We start from the raw sequence: 19263 nt of genomic DNA, 5'->3' as shown, positions 1-19263 counted from the left end.
GATTCCCACAACACATCTCACACCAAAAAAATCCTGATCAATTAAGCATTTAAAGGTAGAAGATGAAAGTAAATGTGAATATTTTATACGAATTCCAATATTTATATAACCCAGGGTTGAGGAAGGACTTTCTGGGTACTAAACTAAAGGCAGAAAGCATGAGCAAAACATTTTATTGCATTTAAACACAATCTTTCTGCTCAGTAAAACAACCTGAACAAAAGTAAGCAGAATAACAAATTAGAAGAACATCAGAACATATAGCGGCAATATATATAAAAGACAAAGGGTTAAACATTTATGGAGCCCCTAGAAATCAAAAAGGCAAAGATAAACGGTTGAAGAGAAAAATAAAAACATGAATACGCAATTTGTGGAAATATAATTCATAGGTAAACATGAAAAAACTTCAAGCTCACCAGTACTCATGGAAACAAATTAAAACAGAGGAAAGACATGTATTTCCCGCTTATTAGACTGATGTCCATTCCCAGGAACGGTAACTAACTCAGTGACGGTAAAGCTGTGGGGAGCTGGCAGTGTCCGAATTGCCAGCGCACCTGAAAATTGGTAAAGCCTTTACGGAAGCGATTTGACTACATTACTAAAAGATTTTAAAATCTCATTTCCTTTGACTCAGCAATTCCACTTCTAAGGTTTATTCAAAGAAACAACACGGAAAGCTCATAAAGATGTGTGTATTAAATGCACGGTTTTTAATTCTTTTTTAACTAAACAACCAGAGGGCTGTGTCTCTGCCTCCACACCTGTGTCCAGCAATCGCCCCTCACTCGGATGACTGCAACAGCTCCCTTCCCAGCTCCCGTCCCTTCCCAGCTCCTTCTCCGCCTGGCAGTCAGCATGAGATCTTACAAACAGAAGGCAGGTTACTTCACACACCCAGTATCAGTGGCCTCCCATTGCTAAGTCCCAACTCCTTACTTCTCACAGAGAGCTGTGGATATCCTGACCCGGGACCGCCTTGCAGGCCTCCTCTCCCCACTCCACCTCAGACACACTTTGAAGTTCCTCCAATGGACCAGATGGTCTCTGGGCATGCTGCTGTTTCCTCCCTGAGAACACGGTCCCTACACTATTCCACCCCATAGCTAACTTATGTACCCCAAACACATTTTTCAAGGCTCAGCTTAGCAGGCCCCCCCTCGGGGTAAACCTCTCCTGTTTCTGCCACACTTGAGTTAGACGTCGCTCCAGAGCACGTGCTGCCACAGTGCCTGCACTTAGCCCATAGAGCAATGGCCGTGCTGTATTGGAACTGTTTGTGGGTCACTGAAGTTTGCTGGCATCTAGGTCTCCTTTATCACTGCTTGGTCTTTTCAGAGGACACAAAGGTCTGCCTGCGCAGTAGCTCCCTCCTTTATTCACGGACCGCAACACCAACAACATCTCTTACACATGCTCAACTCTTCCATAGTACATACACCTGGGCGTAGCTGCCTGCATAGACGTACTGAAGCCGCACATTTTTAGACCATTGTTGTGGTTCTTGGGTCCTTATTAGTTCTGCTTTAAGCATTTAAGCTTTAAGATGTGATTTCTATTGTTTTGGAAACAGAGAGTCTACATAGTTTCTTTTATTCTTTTTTCTAGGACAAACTATTAAAATCATATCAACACAGCACATCTTATTAGTTCAGCTTTCTCAAACCAGGAAGAGAATTTAAAAACCAGTTCCTTCATTCCGGATCCTTTGGTAATAATCAAAGATGAAAAGCAACCTAAATGTCCCTTAAGAGGAAACCAGTCAAATAAATTATACATCAATACAGTAGAGTACTGTGCAGCCATGAGAATGAGAAAGTCTTCACAGACCGACTTGGAAAATACCAGGAAGTAGCGTGAGGTGAAAAACAAGCAAAGTGATGAACACTATTGTCATATGCTGCTATGTGTCTACGAAGAGCAAGCACGTCCATCGACCGTCTCTGGGACCACACACCTGTGGGGAGGGAAACTGAGGGGCAGGGGCCGAGATGGTGAGGGAGACTTCTCCTTGTATAACCCTACTGTTCAGCCTCGTTAACGTGCTACGTATTTCAATGATGGCCTACTGTGGATTCCTATTTAACTAGGTACGAATGTTCGACAAAACTCTTCATAGGAGATTTTAACATACCCTTTCCCCTCCCCCACATAAAAAGTCCTTACAATGTCCAGTGTTCTGGGACAAGGCTCTCACATGCGGCGGTGCCTGCTAGGTAATTAAAGTACATCTCAGAGGAGGGCTGTGGCCTTCTCTCCTGGGTCTACTCTGCTCCTCTTTCTCAGTCCTTCATCCAAGAATGTCCTGAGCTGCAGCCACTATAAAGTACTCCCCCTGTCTAACAATACTTAGGTACATTCCATTTTCTTGGAGGCAGTGTGTAACTAGTATGGTTTCTTCCCAGGAAGTGGCGCTGAAATCAACCTTAAAGGAAAAGTAAAACTATGAATTCGTACAGCCAAATAGTACTAACTATAAATTCTGCCTTAGAGCTCATATTACCATAAAAAATGGATAGAACAAGGAAAACAAGAAAAGGAAGAAAAAAAGAGGGAGAAAAAAAAAAAACCTTCATTCCAATGGGCTCTTCCTTTTCCTTTGACTTGGCACAGCCAACATGGCAGGACAACAGGGCAGGCTGATTTCCCCTTGACTAGAACTGGGTTTTAGATTCTGTCTACAACCGGTAAGTTGTAGATCACACCTCAAATTCGTTTCTCCTACACCTTAAAGACATGTGCAAGGGAAGACTATGTTCTAGATCTCCTACATATCCTGGTGCCAACCAGGTATCATGCTCACCCCATACAAACCAGCATATGACTATGCAGTGGAGGCCTCTTCCCAAAGGAGAACGGCAATGGATGGAGAGAAAATTCGGCAGAAATGCCAAACAAAATAATGATAACCATGAAACATCTCTTACTTCTTGTCTTCATGCCGAGATGAAAACAAATACCTCCAAAAACTGCTAAATCTTATTACCAAGTTTTTTTTGAACAACACCATTAAGGGACACCTGGGTGGCTCAGCTGGTTGAGTGTCCAACTTTGGCTCAGGTCATGATCTCACAGTTCGTTTGTTTCAGACCCGCATCGGGGTTGCTACTATCAGTCTGTCAGTGCAGAGCCCACTTCAGATCCTCTGTCCCCCTCTCTCTGCCCCTCCCTCGCTTGCACACTCTCTCTAAAAAAATAAATAAAACCTTTAAAAAAATGATACCATTAATTCAATATTATCCAAAACATGGGAGAGAAATAATGAGAATTCCAAAAATTTTTAAGTGAGAAGAAAAATTTCAGTCCAATGGTCTTATAGAACAATCAGTTGAAATAATATTCCGAAGGCGTTAATACCAAAAAAGGATATTACTGACATGAAATAGAGAAAGATTTGGAAAACTGAGTTCTTGAAACATCACACATGCTTACAGATGATACTACATAAACCAACTAGTAGACAGATTATCAAATCCAGGCCTAATTAACTAATGTATATAAATTCAGATTCAACTTAAAAACCACATGAGAAGTTATTCTATATCAGAATTTACTCTATGTCTTACACTATACAAAACCCTTTCATATCCAATATCTCATCTAATCCTTAAAACAACGTTATCAGGTAGGTATTATTAGTCTCCTCTTATACAGAGCCTAAAAAACACTGGAGACATAGCTGAGGTCATTCAGGTCATAAATGGCAGCACCAGGCCTGGAACCTGGACCCTCAGCCTCTAAGAGGATGCCCTGTCTCTATGACGTCAACAGATGTTAATGAAACTGCGTTTGGACAGAACAGTGATAATGTAACCATTATCTAGTTATTAGATACCAGGTTATTCTATCTGTTGATACAGAAAGACTATATTTAAATTGTTTTTATAGGAACAGAACTTTTATGTACTTCTTTCTAACTGAGAGAAGCAAACGAGTAAGGAAGACAAAAAAAAAAAAGACTAAAAAGAGATCAACCAAGAAATAATAAGCATCATTTAACAGTTCCTCTTTGATCCCATATATCTTTTTCTAAATTCAAGTCAATTAAATGCAGCCCCTAGTTTTTGTGCTGACATGTGCCAAACACATATTTAAGTACAAACTGGATTCCTATCCTCAAAGATCCCATAATCTAGCCAAAGAGTCAAACCCGCAAATACAAAATTACCAAATAATTTCATGCAGATTGAAGTGAAAGAAGACATAGCAATCCAGAGGACAAAGGAAAGACATCTCCCTGGGAAGGGGGGTCAGGGAGGAAGGGCTCTGCTGAAGATGTGACATGTGGGTGGGGGGCTGGGAGCTAGCCAAAATGAAGAGAATTCCAAGCAGAAGCATTCCTGTAAAGAGACAGGCCCCACACCCCTACCTGCAGTCACACAGAGGAAAGAGTGCAGGCTGACTTCACTAGAATACACATCTCAGAAGATGGGAGTAATCAAATGCAGGCTGGAGGTGAGCAAAAAAGGAGGTAAAGATCCTTCCAAGATTTCTTGCTTGGGTCTTGGAAACAATGCCATTAATGACACATGAACTACTGAAGAGGAGGAGACTTACTGAGACAATTCAGTACATGCTGAAGTTCAGGAGGGTTCTATGAGGCATAAGAAAACCAGGGACTCAGGTTTCAGAGAGGCGACAGGGTTCATAGACCTGAGACGTAGTCCCTCAGGGGGTTTCCAGAACTCTAGGTTAACTACTCTACATTCAACTTCTTAGAAATGAACAGAGGCTGAAGTAGGCTGTATCAAAAGAAAAAACACTGAATTGTGGTAAAAGCACTAGGAATTTAAGCAAACAGTACGCTATAGCCCCCTTATTTACAGCAGTTCTGATCAAAACAAGGAGATACGATCAGCAAAGGTCCTATTCATACATTTGTTGGACTGCAGATCCACAGACAGAATAAATAACAATTAGGAGACTTTTAAACACAGCTGTTCCCAATACTGGCTCTTGCCTGCAGTAGTCGAGGGAGGGCCACTGTTTTCTCTCAGCCGCAAGTATTCGTGCCCTTGGAGCACTCCCTCAAAATCTGGGTGTTCTTCCATCTACTCAGGAAGTCTTCCCTGGCTTCAAAATGACGGGAACAAAAATAGGAACCGGTGAGGTTACTTCCTCAAGTTAAATGGAGAAATAATCAAAAGCATACTCTAACCCGCATTAAATGTTTTTTAGACAAAAAGAAAAGGGAATAAACTAGGAGCACGTATCGCCAAAGAGCCCCGTTCCAGGTCCTGAGGGAGGAGGCACACTAGGCAAATTCTGGCCGGAAGACCCCAGCTCTAAATTCAGAATCATGTGGCCCTTCTGCGTCCTTGTGCTAGCCGCCTCCCACAGTATTTCTCCATCTGTAAAGAGAGGTGTCGGCCTTCTGACAGTCCTTGAGAGCCTATGGGAGGTACCATGCAGGCCTTCCTTGGGGAGTCCAGAAAGCAGTGTGGAAACAAAGCCTAGACTTGGAGTTGCACACTCGGCCCTACAGGGCAGTGGAGGTGTGCACCAGCTATCCACATGCTGCGCGTGCTCCTTCGGATTCAAGCATGGAGTAGGCTCCTTAACCTCAACTAGCTCCTGTGTCAGCAAACAGAGAGCGTCCCCCTCTCTGTAAGTTTTGGGAGGCCTGGGCTTCCCCAACCCTCTAAGACTGGGGGAGAGTAGGAATTCCTCCTGCTTCATACAGGACACCGGGAAGAACAACCCATCAACGGCTACCAGAGGAGGAGGGAGTGTTGGCAGATGCATCCGTGCACGGGGAAATCAGGACAGGCGCCAATGGCTGCAGTTCAGAATGAAATTTGGGAGGCTTTTTTTTTTTCCTTTTAAGTTAATAATGGCTGCAAAGTGAATCTGCATTCCAAGGAGACTCCCAGGGTGTTAGAAGACTTTACCAAGATGCTCTGACTCTTGCCTGTCTTCCCAGGAGCCCTTTCAGGATACGTATGACATATGTTCTCTTTATGCAGAGAATGCCACAATGGTGCACTGAACCCTGATTTTCAGGAACGTGCCAGTCTCAGTTGCCCTGGTATCTGGATGCTCTGAGGCAAGTCCTGGCATAAGGCAATTTCGCTCTGGGGCCCATCCCGTGCGCCTTCCTAAGCTGTTTGTTTCCTAATTATCCCCAGCCCTTGCTGAGCTTCACCGTTGCCAGCTCCCCAGCCTCTCACTCTCCGCAGTTAAGTGTGCTCAAACCTCTCCTATCGATTTCTCCTAAACCTGTCCTCCTGGTCCCCAGCAACAGTCCTCCGCCAAACCATTCATAACTAACCTTAAGGAAATGTCTAAATTCACAGCCTCTACTCTTCGACCTCCTACTCACTCCTCGAACTGTCACTCCATTGAAATGGATTTTTGCCAAGGTCACCCACAACCTCTGTGATCCTGAACACGGCAGGTGTTTCCAAGTCCTCTTCTTGATAATAAGAATGGTGCTATCACCCAATGTTTACTGAGCACTTCGTGTATGCCAAGTATGATCCTTCGAATCGTGCAAACTTTATCGAGGCTTCACTACCAGCTGATAAAGTAGGTTTACAGTTACAGCCCTTTTATGAATCAAACCTTTGCGAATTAGAGTGACACGTAGCCAGTGTCACACAACCTGTGAGCAAGGCAGGCAGGACTCAGAACACAAGCCTCCGCCTCTATGGCCTGTGCTGCTTCTCTGCACTATCAGAAGGCAGCCCTTGGCCTGTCCCAATTCTTCCTCCTCTTTCCTCCTTGGTCTCCATCTGGGGCTGCTCTTTGTGCACCCTTAAATACTGATGGTCTATCCTTGCCTCCTCATCCCTAGGGTGCCCTCATCCAGTCCCTGGCTTCAATTATTACTCACAGAATCAAAATCTGTCTCTCCAACTGGTCTACTGTCACATCCACAGGTGCCCCAGGTTCAATGCACTGTCCTCTACTTACTACTCACCCAGTGCTGGAGTCGCCTGTCCCATATTTGCTGTCATTGTCTCCCCGGTGCCTAACACTGAGGTTAGCAGGTGGGAGGTGCTCCCTCAGCAATTACGAAATTAATTAACATGGAGACTTTGGCTGCCTCCCTAGACCTCAGTTTCTCACTTGGAAAACAGACTTGGATCAGGGAATGGAAGCGTGTTACATCCTATAAGCTGCCCTTTGAAAAGTGGTTTGCAGCAAAAATAAGTGTGCAAACATGCTGCATATCCTCCTCTTTGCAATTCACATTAGATAGCACACTAAAAGCTCTCAATCTTTTGTCATTGTTTAATAAGGGTCTCTGACCCTTTTCCGGGAATATCCCAGGCCCTCCAGAGACAGTGCTCCATGGGGGTGCATGCTTTGGCAGGGGCACCTGGGTGGCTCAATGGGTTAATAAGCATCCGACTTCAGCTCAGGTCATCATCTCGGGGTTCTTGAGTTCAAGCCCCACAGAGGACTCTGTGCTGACAACTCAGAGCCTGGAGCCTGCTTCAGATTCTGTGTCTCCCTCTCTCTCTGACCCTCCCCCCCCCCCCCACTCTGTCTCTCTCTCTCAAAAATAAATAAACATTAAAAAATTTTTTTCTAAATAAAGAAGTGTGAGTAGGCCAGTCCTTTGTTTTGTGAACTTTAAACAGTCACCTGGACCACCTTAGAAAACATCTGTCAATTCCTTAGAAAATTAAACACAGAGTTACCATATATGACCCATCGATTCCATTTCTAGGTTTATATCCAAAGAGAAGTGAAAACACATGTCCACACAAATATATACAAATGTTCACAGTGGCATTATTCATGATAGCTAAAAGGTGGAAATAACCCACATATCCATCAAGTGATGAACGGGCAAACAAAATGTGGCAAATCTGGATAATGAAATATTATTCAGCCATAAAAAGGAATAAAGTACTGATTCTACATTCTACAACAAGGAAGAACCTTGAAAACATTATGTTAAGCAAAACATGCCATCTGCAAAAGACCACATAGGGTATGATTCCATTTATATAAGCTGTCCAAAATAGGCAATTTAAAGACACAGAAAGTAAATTTATGGTCACCAGGGGCTGGGAGTGACTGCTAATGGGCAAGATATTTCTTTCAGGGAAGATAAAAATGTTCTAGAATTAAATAGATAGTGGTGACAGTTGCACAACTGTGAATATACTAAAAACGAATGAAATGTACACTTTAAAAGGGTGCGTTTTATGGCATGGGAATTAGATCTTAATAAAAAAACAAAAAAAGGTACAGTGGATAACTGCAATAAACAAAATGAACAATAAAGCTCATCTTCATAACTTGAACTGGTTAAGATAAATAGGTGTGCCAATAAAACATGCCAATTAACCATAGTGACTTAGGTCATTCACACTAAATGACAAAGACAGGAACAAAAAAACCTATATTTAGTAGATTTAATAGATTTAAGTATATTTACTTCCATATACATGAAGTAAAGTGGAACAAAATCTGAAATTCAGACCTAAAGGTATCTTCTAATACCCAGTAAGAACTGTTCCTTCAAGAGTATCACGGACTTACACTGACAACGCGGGTAAACCATCTTCTATCCTCCCTGGAAACAGCAATGGCCCTTACAGAGCCAAGAGGGACGTCCATCGTCCTTCATTTTCTGTGCCAATGTCCCCGAACAGGCACAATCAGTGGGTGACTGAAGGTTATGAAAAACTTAACCTGTTCACAAAGCTGACAGTTCCGAGGCTCAGAATGCTAAAACCCGAGACTTCTAATTTAGATTTCACTCTTTTTGTTAAAGATACCATATGACCTAAGAGCATTTTGTATTCATTTAAATACAGACAAAAAATTTATCCTGAAAGTCTAACAGAAAGTGATTAAAAGAGATGGGTCCTATAGGATATGGCGTTTAGTACTTTCTAAGTAAGCCACAAAAACTAAGGATAAAACCTGAATATGTACTCTTTGACCCAGGAAGATTTCCTGTAACTCCATGATTTTAAAGGTCTAGATAATTCAAGTCATAAAGGTCTTCACTCCATAGTGTTTCATCTAACAGCCCCTATAGTTATTCATTCATTCTACTAACGTTTCTTGAGCACCTACTATGTGCCAGGCATCAGGCCTAGTGTTAGGGGTACAGAGATGGATAAAAACAGAGACTGTGTTTGTATTAGAGGATTCTTAGACTGGTGGATAAGACAGTCATCAATCAAATAATACATACAAGAGATGCAGTGAACATTATTTATTTAGAAATTAGATAAGTTCTGGGAAAGTTGAACCTTGCAGCAATTGTTAGGATTCTCTAAGCTTTATCTTATTTATTGTTGTGCAAGGGAATCGTATTAAAAAGACATCAGATCTTAAATTTTTATTACATTAACTTGGAAAAAAATCAATAAAATTGCTCTAGATATGCCTATAGACCATAGTCTATTATATACATATATATATATATATATATAGAGAGAGAGAGAGAGAGAGAGAGATATACATTGAGAAATATATATATATTAGTAAGAAAGATTCATCAGGAAAGGTTTAGAGCTAGACTGAGTTTAAATTAAGCAGTTTCTGTTTGAAGTTGATAGCAGCCTATATAAAATCAAAGTCAGATGGTAAACGACATTAGTGAAAACGGCAGAGTAGAGAACTCCAAAAGTTCATTGCTCCATAAAAGCATCAAATAAACTGGCAAAACTGTCAAAATCAACTTTGTTAAAACTGGGAAACCACCAAAATATTGCAGCAACCAGGGGAACCAGGGGAACACTTAATAAAAAACAGCTAGATCTCAGCAGGAAAAGCCGGCCACTTTGTGGTATTATAAGTTACCCTGGCACCATCCCCGGCTCTCCAGCTCAGCAAAGAGCCTTGAAGAAAAAAGCCCATATTCCCAGTACAGATACCATTACCAGAAGAAGCAGAGTGGAGTTTGTTTTGAAGGAAGTGTGGTTGTGTGTTGTGATCTGCCTGGTCGCTTCAGCTCGAAGGGCTCCAGGCTCCGCCACAGCTCTCCTAACTTGGGACTCTACCAAAGCTGAGGCGGCTGCCCGAGGGAGTTGTCGAAAACACTCAAAAGTAAATACACTAGTAGCTGCTGCCTGGGACAATAAATAACTGTTGGGGTAAACAATGAACTAACCAATAAGCTTGGGAAGAAAATTTGGGGATTGAGATGCTTTGTCAAACAAACGCTTTAAAAAGATCACACAAAGAGGGGGTATAGCTCAGTGGTAGAGCTTGTGACTAAAACGATCAGACAGAGTCCTGGGAATCTAGATAGTCAAGTGCAGGCATGGGCCTAAGTATCTGCTCAGGAAAGCCCTGAGGTAACTTTAAACTCTCACCTCTGGCTGACCCTCGAGTTCTGTGCATGCAGGAGGTGAAGGCTAAGGCGGAGTTATCAATGCCTATCCGATCACTAGAGAGACACTAAGCTAATAGAATAGAGATAGCATTGACTCATGACAAAGAATACAAACTGCTCAAAATTGGCACAGAAAGTCACAAAACAAGCAACAGCAGCTACAAGTAGCAACAAACCCTGGGGAGTGCAGAGAATCTAATTTCCAGAGTTGCCACGCTACAATATTAAAAATATCTATTTTTCCACACACAAAAAATTACACAGCACGTAAAGAAATAAGAAAATATGGTTCATATACAGAGGAGAAAAGGCCACTAATAGAAACTGTCCCTGAGGAAGCACACACATTGGTCTTATTAGACAAAGACTTTGTTTTTTTTTTAATTTTATAAATGTTTATTTATTTTTGAGAGAGAGTGAGAAAGAGAGAGAGAGAGAGAGAGAGAAAGAGCAAGAGAGACAGAGCTTAACCAGGGGAGGGGCAAAAAGAGGGAGACACAGAATCCAAAGCAGTCTCCAAAGCTGTGCTGACAGCTCAGAGCCCAACATAGGCTTGAACTCACAAACCGCGCGATCATGATCTGAGCCAAAGTTGGATGCTTAACCGACTGAGCCACCCAGGCACCCCTGGACAAAGACTTTAAGTGAACTATTTTAAATATGCTCAAAGAGTTAAAGGGAACCATGTACAAAGAACTAAAGGAAAATGATGTCTCGTTCAAAAGAGATTATCAGTAAGTAGACAAGAATGATTTTTTTTTTTTTTTAAGGAACCAAATAGAAACTCTGGGTTTGTAAAGTACAAGAAATAAATGAAATTTTCACTGAGTAAGCAAAAGAAAGAATCAGCAAACCTGAAGGTAGGTCAACTGATACCACCAAGTCTGAGAAGCAGAAAGGAAAAGAGAATGAAGAAAAATCAGCACAGACTAAGAAAGCTCCAGGACACCACCAGTCCCACCAGCTGGGAGTTCCAGAAGGACAGGAAAGGGAGAAAGGAGCAACATTTCTCCTTTTAAGAAATGGGGCACCTGGGTGGCTCAGTTGGTTAAGCGTCCGACTTCGGCTCAGGTCATGATCTCATGGTCCGTGAGTTCGAGCCCCGCGTCGGGCTCTGTGCTGACAGCTCAGAGCCTGGAGCCTGTTTCAGATTCTGTGTCTCCCTCTTTCTCTCTCCTCCCCAGCTCATGCTCTCACTCTTCTCAAAAATAAATGTTAAAAAAAAAAAAAGAATGTTTTAAGAAATAATGGCTGAAAATTCCCCAAATGTGATGAAAAACAAGAACTGATGTTTACTTAAGGGCAAAACTAACAGAAGCAGTTGTGTGAGGCAACTGAACTAAGCCCCATGCCACTGGGTGTTTCTGACACAGAAAGACTGGGAGTTCAATGAAACAAAATTCCTTGTGAACAAAAGTCCAATGAGAGGTGAGTGCTATGGTGGCTCTAACAGCTCTCTGCTAAAGATCCTTCATATAATAAGAGGAGGCAGCAGACGGAAATCCGGGTGTCCATCTACGCACCCCTGGCCGCTCTCACTCACCAGCCTCCAGGCTTCTGCTCTCTTGCTGTGCTCCTGCTCCCTTCACAGCCGAGAGCTGCCTGGCCCTCCCCAGTGCTCACAACCAGGTTTCCTGATGTCACACACACACACACACACCCCTCTCAGACCGTTTGCCTGTCCCCACCCCTACCTTCAAATCACTAGAGTGGCAAGTAGCCACAGAGGCAAGGAGGTTTGCCTTATCCCTCCAGCGAGGGGCGAAGGACTGAGATGCCTGCCTTACATGTTTCAGGGAGACTGACCCACCCTGGCTAGTTGGGGAGTCCCACACAAACCATATTTCAATCAAAGGTTGGAGGAGGGGGCAGGGGGTGAGCTGATTTTAAGTGCTTAAAACATTTTCTTATACTTAGTCATCTTTCAAATTCATTCTTAAAGGTTGTTTATCTTAGGTTATTTACTAAAGAGGGGTTGCTATTTTCTCCAATAAACCCTTTTCTAATTCTAATTTTACAGCAAGTTATCAATAGGGAAATCAGGGCTCCATATGCAAAATTTTGCCTCCAGAAGCTTTTTGTTTCTCCAAAGTATCAATAGATGCCTTCACAGAAGAGTGATGAAAGGGTCTTTAATTAAATCCCACAATTTGATTACTTCTTTTGAGGTAGCATATTTAGCTGTCTCTAAAAAGATTTTCTTCCTAAAACATAATACACACATTTTAATTATTGTGGGCTAAGAAAGGACTCTGTGCCCATTTATAGACAGAATGCTTCATTTGCCCATTGCCAATTGTGATTTTTCTATTGACAGAAATATACTGGCAGTATACATTTCAACAGCACCTAACACCAAAGTGTCTAAGCCCTCTCTTATACATATTATACTATTACCAAATACATGCACAGGAAGATTAACTTCCTAAATATAGCCTCCTCCATAGCCATATTTGGCGGAATTATAAAATCTTAGGAATGATTTCTTTTGACCAAGGAAAGAATCTTTTATGAGCATTAAGAGACACAATGCATTATCTAAGAAAGATCTATCCAGTTAGAAAAACATGAGGAGATTTCAAATCTTTAGAGTTACATTTTTAGACCATTTCAAAACTTCAGAATTCTTTTAAAATTTTGAGGGAGGTTATATCTTAAAATAGGTTTTAATTTAGCATTTCTATTGCAAACTCTACATCGCAGTGAATTCTGAATACTAAAATTCTGCTTATTGAATAAGTTTTAACATAACAAAAACTGCAAAGCCAAATTCTATTCTAGCAGTGAAGATTCTGCTTTGCAGGAATTAATTTTCTAAGTTCATAACCATTAAAAAGCATGCATTTTCCTCTTCCCCACCACAGATTAAAAATAGTTTTTGTTGTATCACATTCTTTTCAAATAGTGGCATGCAACTCTCTCTCTCTTTTCTCGTCCTGCTAAAAATATGTACAACTTAACCAACCTACTAAAATCAAAGCAACTTTTTATCCCCCACAGCTACCAGTTTCCTGGATGTGAATCTTCCACACGGCTATCTTAGTATTTCCTGTGTCCTTACGTAAATAGAAAATTGTTCTATTTGGACCCTTCATGATCAAATTCTCTCTTGATGATTGCCTAATTAATAGAAAGAGGCAATGGTAAAAGATCATGCTAAAATGATTTGCATCTGTCTTTAGAAAACATTTCTGCACTCGCATATGAAAATGAATAGTGATATCCTGGGAATTTAGAACTTTCTTCTTTTAAAGTCTGTCACACTTCTATTTCACATCTTTTTCTAGAATACAGGCAGAAGTGCATCTCCTGTTTTTCTCATCCACATCCCCACTCAGCCTTTGAATAATTCTGAAAGCATGGTGAAATAAGATCTCCTCTTAGGGAAATCCAGATGCCGTATTTCTCAAAATACTGTTCTTAGCTCATGGGTTCAATGATTTTACCATTTATTAGATATTTCGCCAGCTTGCCAAGAATGGCTAGGGAGTCACCAATTTCCAGTCCTCCATAAAGCAGGTAAATCACATTTCCAATATACCAGTTCCTTGACCCTTCAGTCACTGTATTTAAAGCTTTCTTATAGGACAAAGGCAGATGATTACCAATGAAACAATCTACTTGGCACTAATTACTTAAAAGAAAGATTCTCTACTAAGGCAAATTTATTGTGGAACTGTCCATTTTAAAAGATATGATTAAAATATCTGACCAGCATTTCTCTACCTACTAGGCAGCAGGTATTTCTTGCTATCTACAGATATATAAGAAGTGGGCCACCTGACCCCCTTCCCTTAGAAAAAAGTATTGTATGGGCTAGATTAAATAAATATTATTAAATAAAATAAAACATGTAATGCTTAAAGGTGTTTTTTTTTAATGTTTCCTTTATTTTTGAGAGTGAGAGAGACAGAGTATGAGCAGGGGAGGGGCAGAGAGAGAAGGAGACAGAATCCACGAAGCAAGCTACAAGCTCTGAACTGTCAGCACAGAGCCCGACACGGGGCTCAAACCCGTGAACCACGAGATCATGACCCAAGCCGAAGTCGGAGGCTCAACTGACTGAGCCACCCATGCGCCCCTTAAAGATGCTTTTAAGTCAAAATATTAAGCACCTTCTTTTTAAAATGGCTTTGACCCATTTTGTTCTGGAATGAAATTCCTAATTCAAACTTTAATTGAAGGTGAGATATAATTTTAATGGCAGTTATCACACTAAATTTCTACCAAATGGCAAGGATAAAGAAAAACTATAAACAGAATAACAAAACATATTCATAGATTATGATCTGATATTGAGGAACTGAATTCCAAATGCTTTATTGTATTCTCATGTAGTGGTGGTTATAACACAGTGGTTATCAACACAGTAACACTTATTTATTGATAGTATTTGAGGAACTGGGTGGCCTCCAGTTAAATAAGTAAATCTATTTTAATTTTAAATAAAAACCCCACACAAGCATCTGCACTCCTGAATTCTGTGAGCACATTCTCCCTAGAAGGCTGGCCCTCTGTACCCCCACCAATGGCCAAGCCAGTGTGCAAGGGCCACTTACAAGGCTCAGGGAGCTTGTTTCTTGCTCTCTTGAGTGCTCTCTCTCACTCTCTCTAATCTATATATCTAATTTTTAAACTTTTGGTTCATCTTTCCAGTTGTTCACTGCCTCAATAAATAAATAGAAGTTTACCATATAATCATATTAAATAATAAAATCAACATATATATGTGGAATATTCTAGGAGTTAATACAATGCTATCTCTTATTCATCTATAAAAGGAGAAAAACATTCAAGGATTAACAATATATCTAATAGATGCCATTTTAAAAAGTTAAATGAGAGGCACCTGGGTGGCTCAGTCAGTTAAATGTCTCTCAATTTAGGCTCAGATCATGATCTCCCATGAGATAGAGCCCTGCACTGGGCTCTACAGAGCCTGCTTGGAATTCTTTCTCCCTCTCTCTCTGCCCCTCCCCCATTCATATGCACACACGCATGCCCGCACTCATTCACTCTCACACAAAATAAATAAATAAACATTTTTTAAAAATAATAAATAAACACTTAAAAAAAAGTTAAATGATATTCTAAAGCCACTGGTCTTCTAAATAAAAAGACTGAAGAATCTGGAATCCATAATCAAGTGACTCAAGAATCTGTTGTCACATTTACATGCTACTGTTGGTAGATGTTTTTTCAGGTAATAAAGTAACTAACTTATAAACAGTACCATTAACAAAACATTATGGACAAATTATTTCAGTTTGTTTAAAACACATAGGCTCTTTGTCTCACTGATTTTTTTTCACTCTCAGAGGCAGTGAGGGGGGAAAAAACTGGGTTCTGATGATTCCATTTCTGGTGACTAAATTTTAGACTGATGCCATATAGGTGGCACATATGGGTATTATTTATTTCATAATATGCCTGAATGTATTTCCAATTGTTTTGTCTATTCTTCTGCCACAGCTTCCAGAAAATACCATTCTGAAGTCCATATTCACAGAATCTTTGCAGTGAGGATTCCCAGGGAAGAACATTTATTCATGCACTGCTACTTGAGGTAACTCTTCCTCACTCTTCCCTCACTCTGGGGGAAGCATCTCCAGGAGGAAGCATCTCCAGGAAGACAGACGCCTGCTCAACCTGACTCCAAAAAGGTCAGTCAGAAAAAGCATGTATTTTTTATAAGCCAACTATACAAACCACAGAATGAATAACATAAAGGAAGACTAAAATATTAAGGAGCTAAGCATACAACTTTAAAAGTAAAAAAAAAAAAGAAAAGAAAAAAGAAAAGAAAAGAAAAGAAAAATCAAAAAAGAGAAGAAAAAGAAATAAGGATAAAAGAAATAAAGATAAAACCAGAAACTAATAAAACGAAAGGGTAACAACAGAGCAACAGAGAAGATCAATAAGCCTTGTTTAAAAAGATTATGAAACTGGGGTGCCAGGTGGCTCAGTCAGTTAAGCTTTTGACTTCAGCCCAGGTCATGATCTCGCAGTTTATGGGCTCAAGCCCCACACTGGGCTCTGTGCTGACAGCTCCCAGCCTGGAGCCTGCTTCAGATTCTGTGTCTCCCTCTCTCTCTGCCCCTCCGCTCTCGCACTCTGTCTCTCTCTCTCTCTCTAAAACAAGCAAACATAAAAAAAAAAAAAAGATTATGAAATTGATAAACCATGGCAAGCCTAATTTAGAAAAAAGAAAGGACAAATAAAAAATACTAGTAATGAAAAGAAGGACATAACTATATATGCGGTGGATTACAAAAAGGTGGGATGAACGTTATTTTAATAAATTTAAAAACTTAAGGAACAAAGCCCCAGAATCTCTATTGTACCATCTCTTATTAAAGTGTTATTTAGTAATTTAAATTCAGGCTCTGAATGAGTAAATTCAGGTTTTTGACTCAAAGGAATAAAACTAAAAATTTTACCTACGATATTTCATACTAAGTATTATGATTTATAAATACTGTAAATTTAAGAATGATGCCCACATCTTTTTAAAAAATTTATCTAATCCAGAGTTTTCTTCCAGTATTTCTATTTCACCTTTGGGATTATTTAATACAGGTATATAAATGTTGCCAGGTGATTATAATTTAATAACTTTCTAAAACTTAACTGAATGACCCTTGTACTTCCAAATTTAATATTAACTTTGAGCTGCCATATGACTGCCTTATTCCAGTCCCAGGTAAGTGCAAGAACAATAAACTCAAAGCATTATATAGCCAGGAGAGATTTCAACCCCACACTTTACAGATATGAAATCTAGACCTAGTGAGGTGAAGTAACTTCCCAGGTTGTCACATTAACTTTCTTTCCTCCAACACAGAAGGTCATGATAACTCAGCACTCGGTGGAACACATGATGCTGCCCCATTACCCTCACTATTAAGGTGATGGAAAGCCAGTGCTAAAACCCCAACGTGTGGCCCTCTGGGGCATACTATGTGGAATCAGCATAGTCACTAGCATTAAGGGGAGTTTTCACACATTATCTAAAAGACTACTTTCCGCACACACAAAAATTGCATTATTTTAACATGTCTCTTCTTTTATCTTCCTGGTTTAAATGCCTTGTTGATTGCAAAGTTCATGGTGACAATTTGCTCCTCCTTGTAATAAACTAGCACAAATCTTACAGTCTTAACTTTAGCCTCTCAGATTAAGGGTATGAGACTGTTGAACAGTCGTCCTTTGATTCTTCAGTTATACAAAAGTCATATAAAAAGTCAGATAGCAACACAAGCAGGTTAAAAGGAGAATAATCAGGCAATCATCTAAAGTCTTTTCTACATAATACTAAATTTTTTACAAGACATTTGAATGATTCACAGAATAAAAATCTGGCATTGTAGAATCAAAATATCAAGATGTAGTTTCCTCTTCTGCATAAATTTCCAAGATGACTGCTACAATGTCCCTCATGCTAGATGGTCTTTTTCCATGTGACCTTGCACTGTCCCATCAAAAAGTAGGGTCTCATTCCCCTCTCCCTGCATCTGGGCTGGCCAATGATTCACTTGTAACTAGAAGAATGCAACAGAAGTGACTCAGTGTGACCTCTGGGGCTAGGTCAAGAGGCCACGAAGGCTCCACCTGGTTCTCTTGGAAGGCTTATTCAACCACCTAAGACCATCACATTGGAAAGGCCACACACAGGCACTCGGCTGAGCCCAATTTTCCCATTACCCACACCAAGGTGCTCAATATGGGTGTGAGTAAGCCAACTAGGAAGGGGAGCCCCAACTGTTTGAATTACCCAGCCATTCAAGTCTTCCCAGTTGAGGCCCAGACATTGGTGAGCAAAGACAGACACCCTAGATGTGTCTTGCCCAAACTGCTGACCCAAAGAATCCATGATCATAATAAAAGGGTTACTGTTCATGCCACTAAGTTTAAGGCAGTTTGTTATACAGTTAGATATAGTAGATAACCACAAAAGCATGTTTGGGCCAAAAACACAACCAAAAAAACTAAAAATCTTGATTACTGCTGAGTATAGTTATAGGACTAATTCTTATATTTATTTGCTAGGTGGCCAGATAACAGAAGGTTAAAAAGACCCTTCAGACCTGACCCAACTGAAAGGAAGATCAATCCACTAGCACATGGAGGATGTATGTCCTTAACAAAATGGGACCGTATCCTATGCACATCCGCATTACGAAGGACAGAAAAGGGCTAAGTACCAGGAAAAGGCCAGGCCAGGGAAGGAAGAGCCTTTTATAGCATAGCTATCTCATTCTCCAGTCACTGCCAGGCAACCTACTAAGGAAACTATGAGTCTCCAAGGAGCTCATAAGACAAAGAACACAGGCAAGGGGAAGGAGGAGATAAAGAACACACAAGTTGCTCCTTTACCCTTTGAGGTACAGGATGACACATGGCTAATATCACAAAAGAGAGAAGAGGGCCTAAGATATAATTTACCATACAGACTTGAACACCAATGAGGAAAAATCAAGTATTTTAACTATCTTTATCTTTCATCCTTCAAAATTCTGTTGAAAACATATTTACATTTTAAGTCTCTTTAAGTAATTTGCATCAAAATAACTCCAACATTCATCATTAACAATTTGGGCTTCTCCTCTAAATAAAAAGATGATAGAGTTATATGAAGCACATTCATTTGATGCCATAATATCACTGAGTCTTTATACAGATGGTATTAATTTTCTTTAGACTGGATGCTCTTGGTGGTAAATTATTCCTGGAGTTTTGGTAGTAACAAATTTGAATCCCAAACTGCAGAATATATTTTTCCATGAGAAACAGTGCCAGGAAAGACACTTTCCCTCTTGACCATTTCTTCACCCCATGAACCATTTTATTTCCCTTCTTCAATACTTCAGTAAAGATACTTTGAGTAGACGTATGAATTTGTTCACTACAAAAACCCATTAGCTCCAGCAAAACCTGTGCAAGGGATATTA

General features: G+C 40.4%; 1 protein-coding gene across 4 annotated transcripts in view; it reads right to left on the bottom strand.

Annotated features, from left to right (window-relative positions):
- Window positions 1-19263, bottom strand: part of PLCL2 (phospholipase C like 2) — a 195382-nt gene that overhangs the window by 139795 nt on the left and 36324 nt on the right. Inside the window, exon 1 of one of the 4 annotated variants that reach the window (XM_060638597.3) lies at window positions 8503-9254. The exons of the other annotated variants lie outside the window; for them this stretch is intronic. Within the exon in view, the coding sequence (XP_060494580.1) occupies window positions 8503-8580 (78 nt within the window). The 5' untranslated portion in view covers window positions 8581-9254. Of the gene's footprint in view, window positions 1-8502; window positions 9255-19263 lie in introns of those variants that run through there. 4 annotated transcript variants of the gene reach the window in all.

This window comes from Panthera onca, chromosome C2 (assembly GCF_046562875.1).
Source record: "Panthera onca isolate mPanOnc1 chromosome C2, mPanOnc1 haplotype 2, whole genome shotgun sequence".
NCBI classification, from domain to species: domain Eukaryota; kingdom Metazoa; phylum Chordata; class Mammalia; order Carnivora; family Felidae; genus Panthera; species Panthera onca.
Note: the sequence above shows the minus strand (reverse complement) of the source record. Positions and strands in the feature narration are given on the sequence as shown.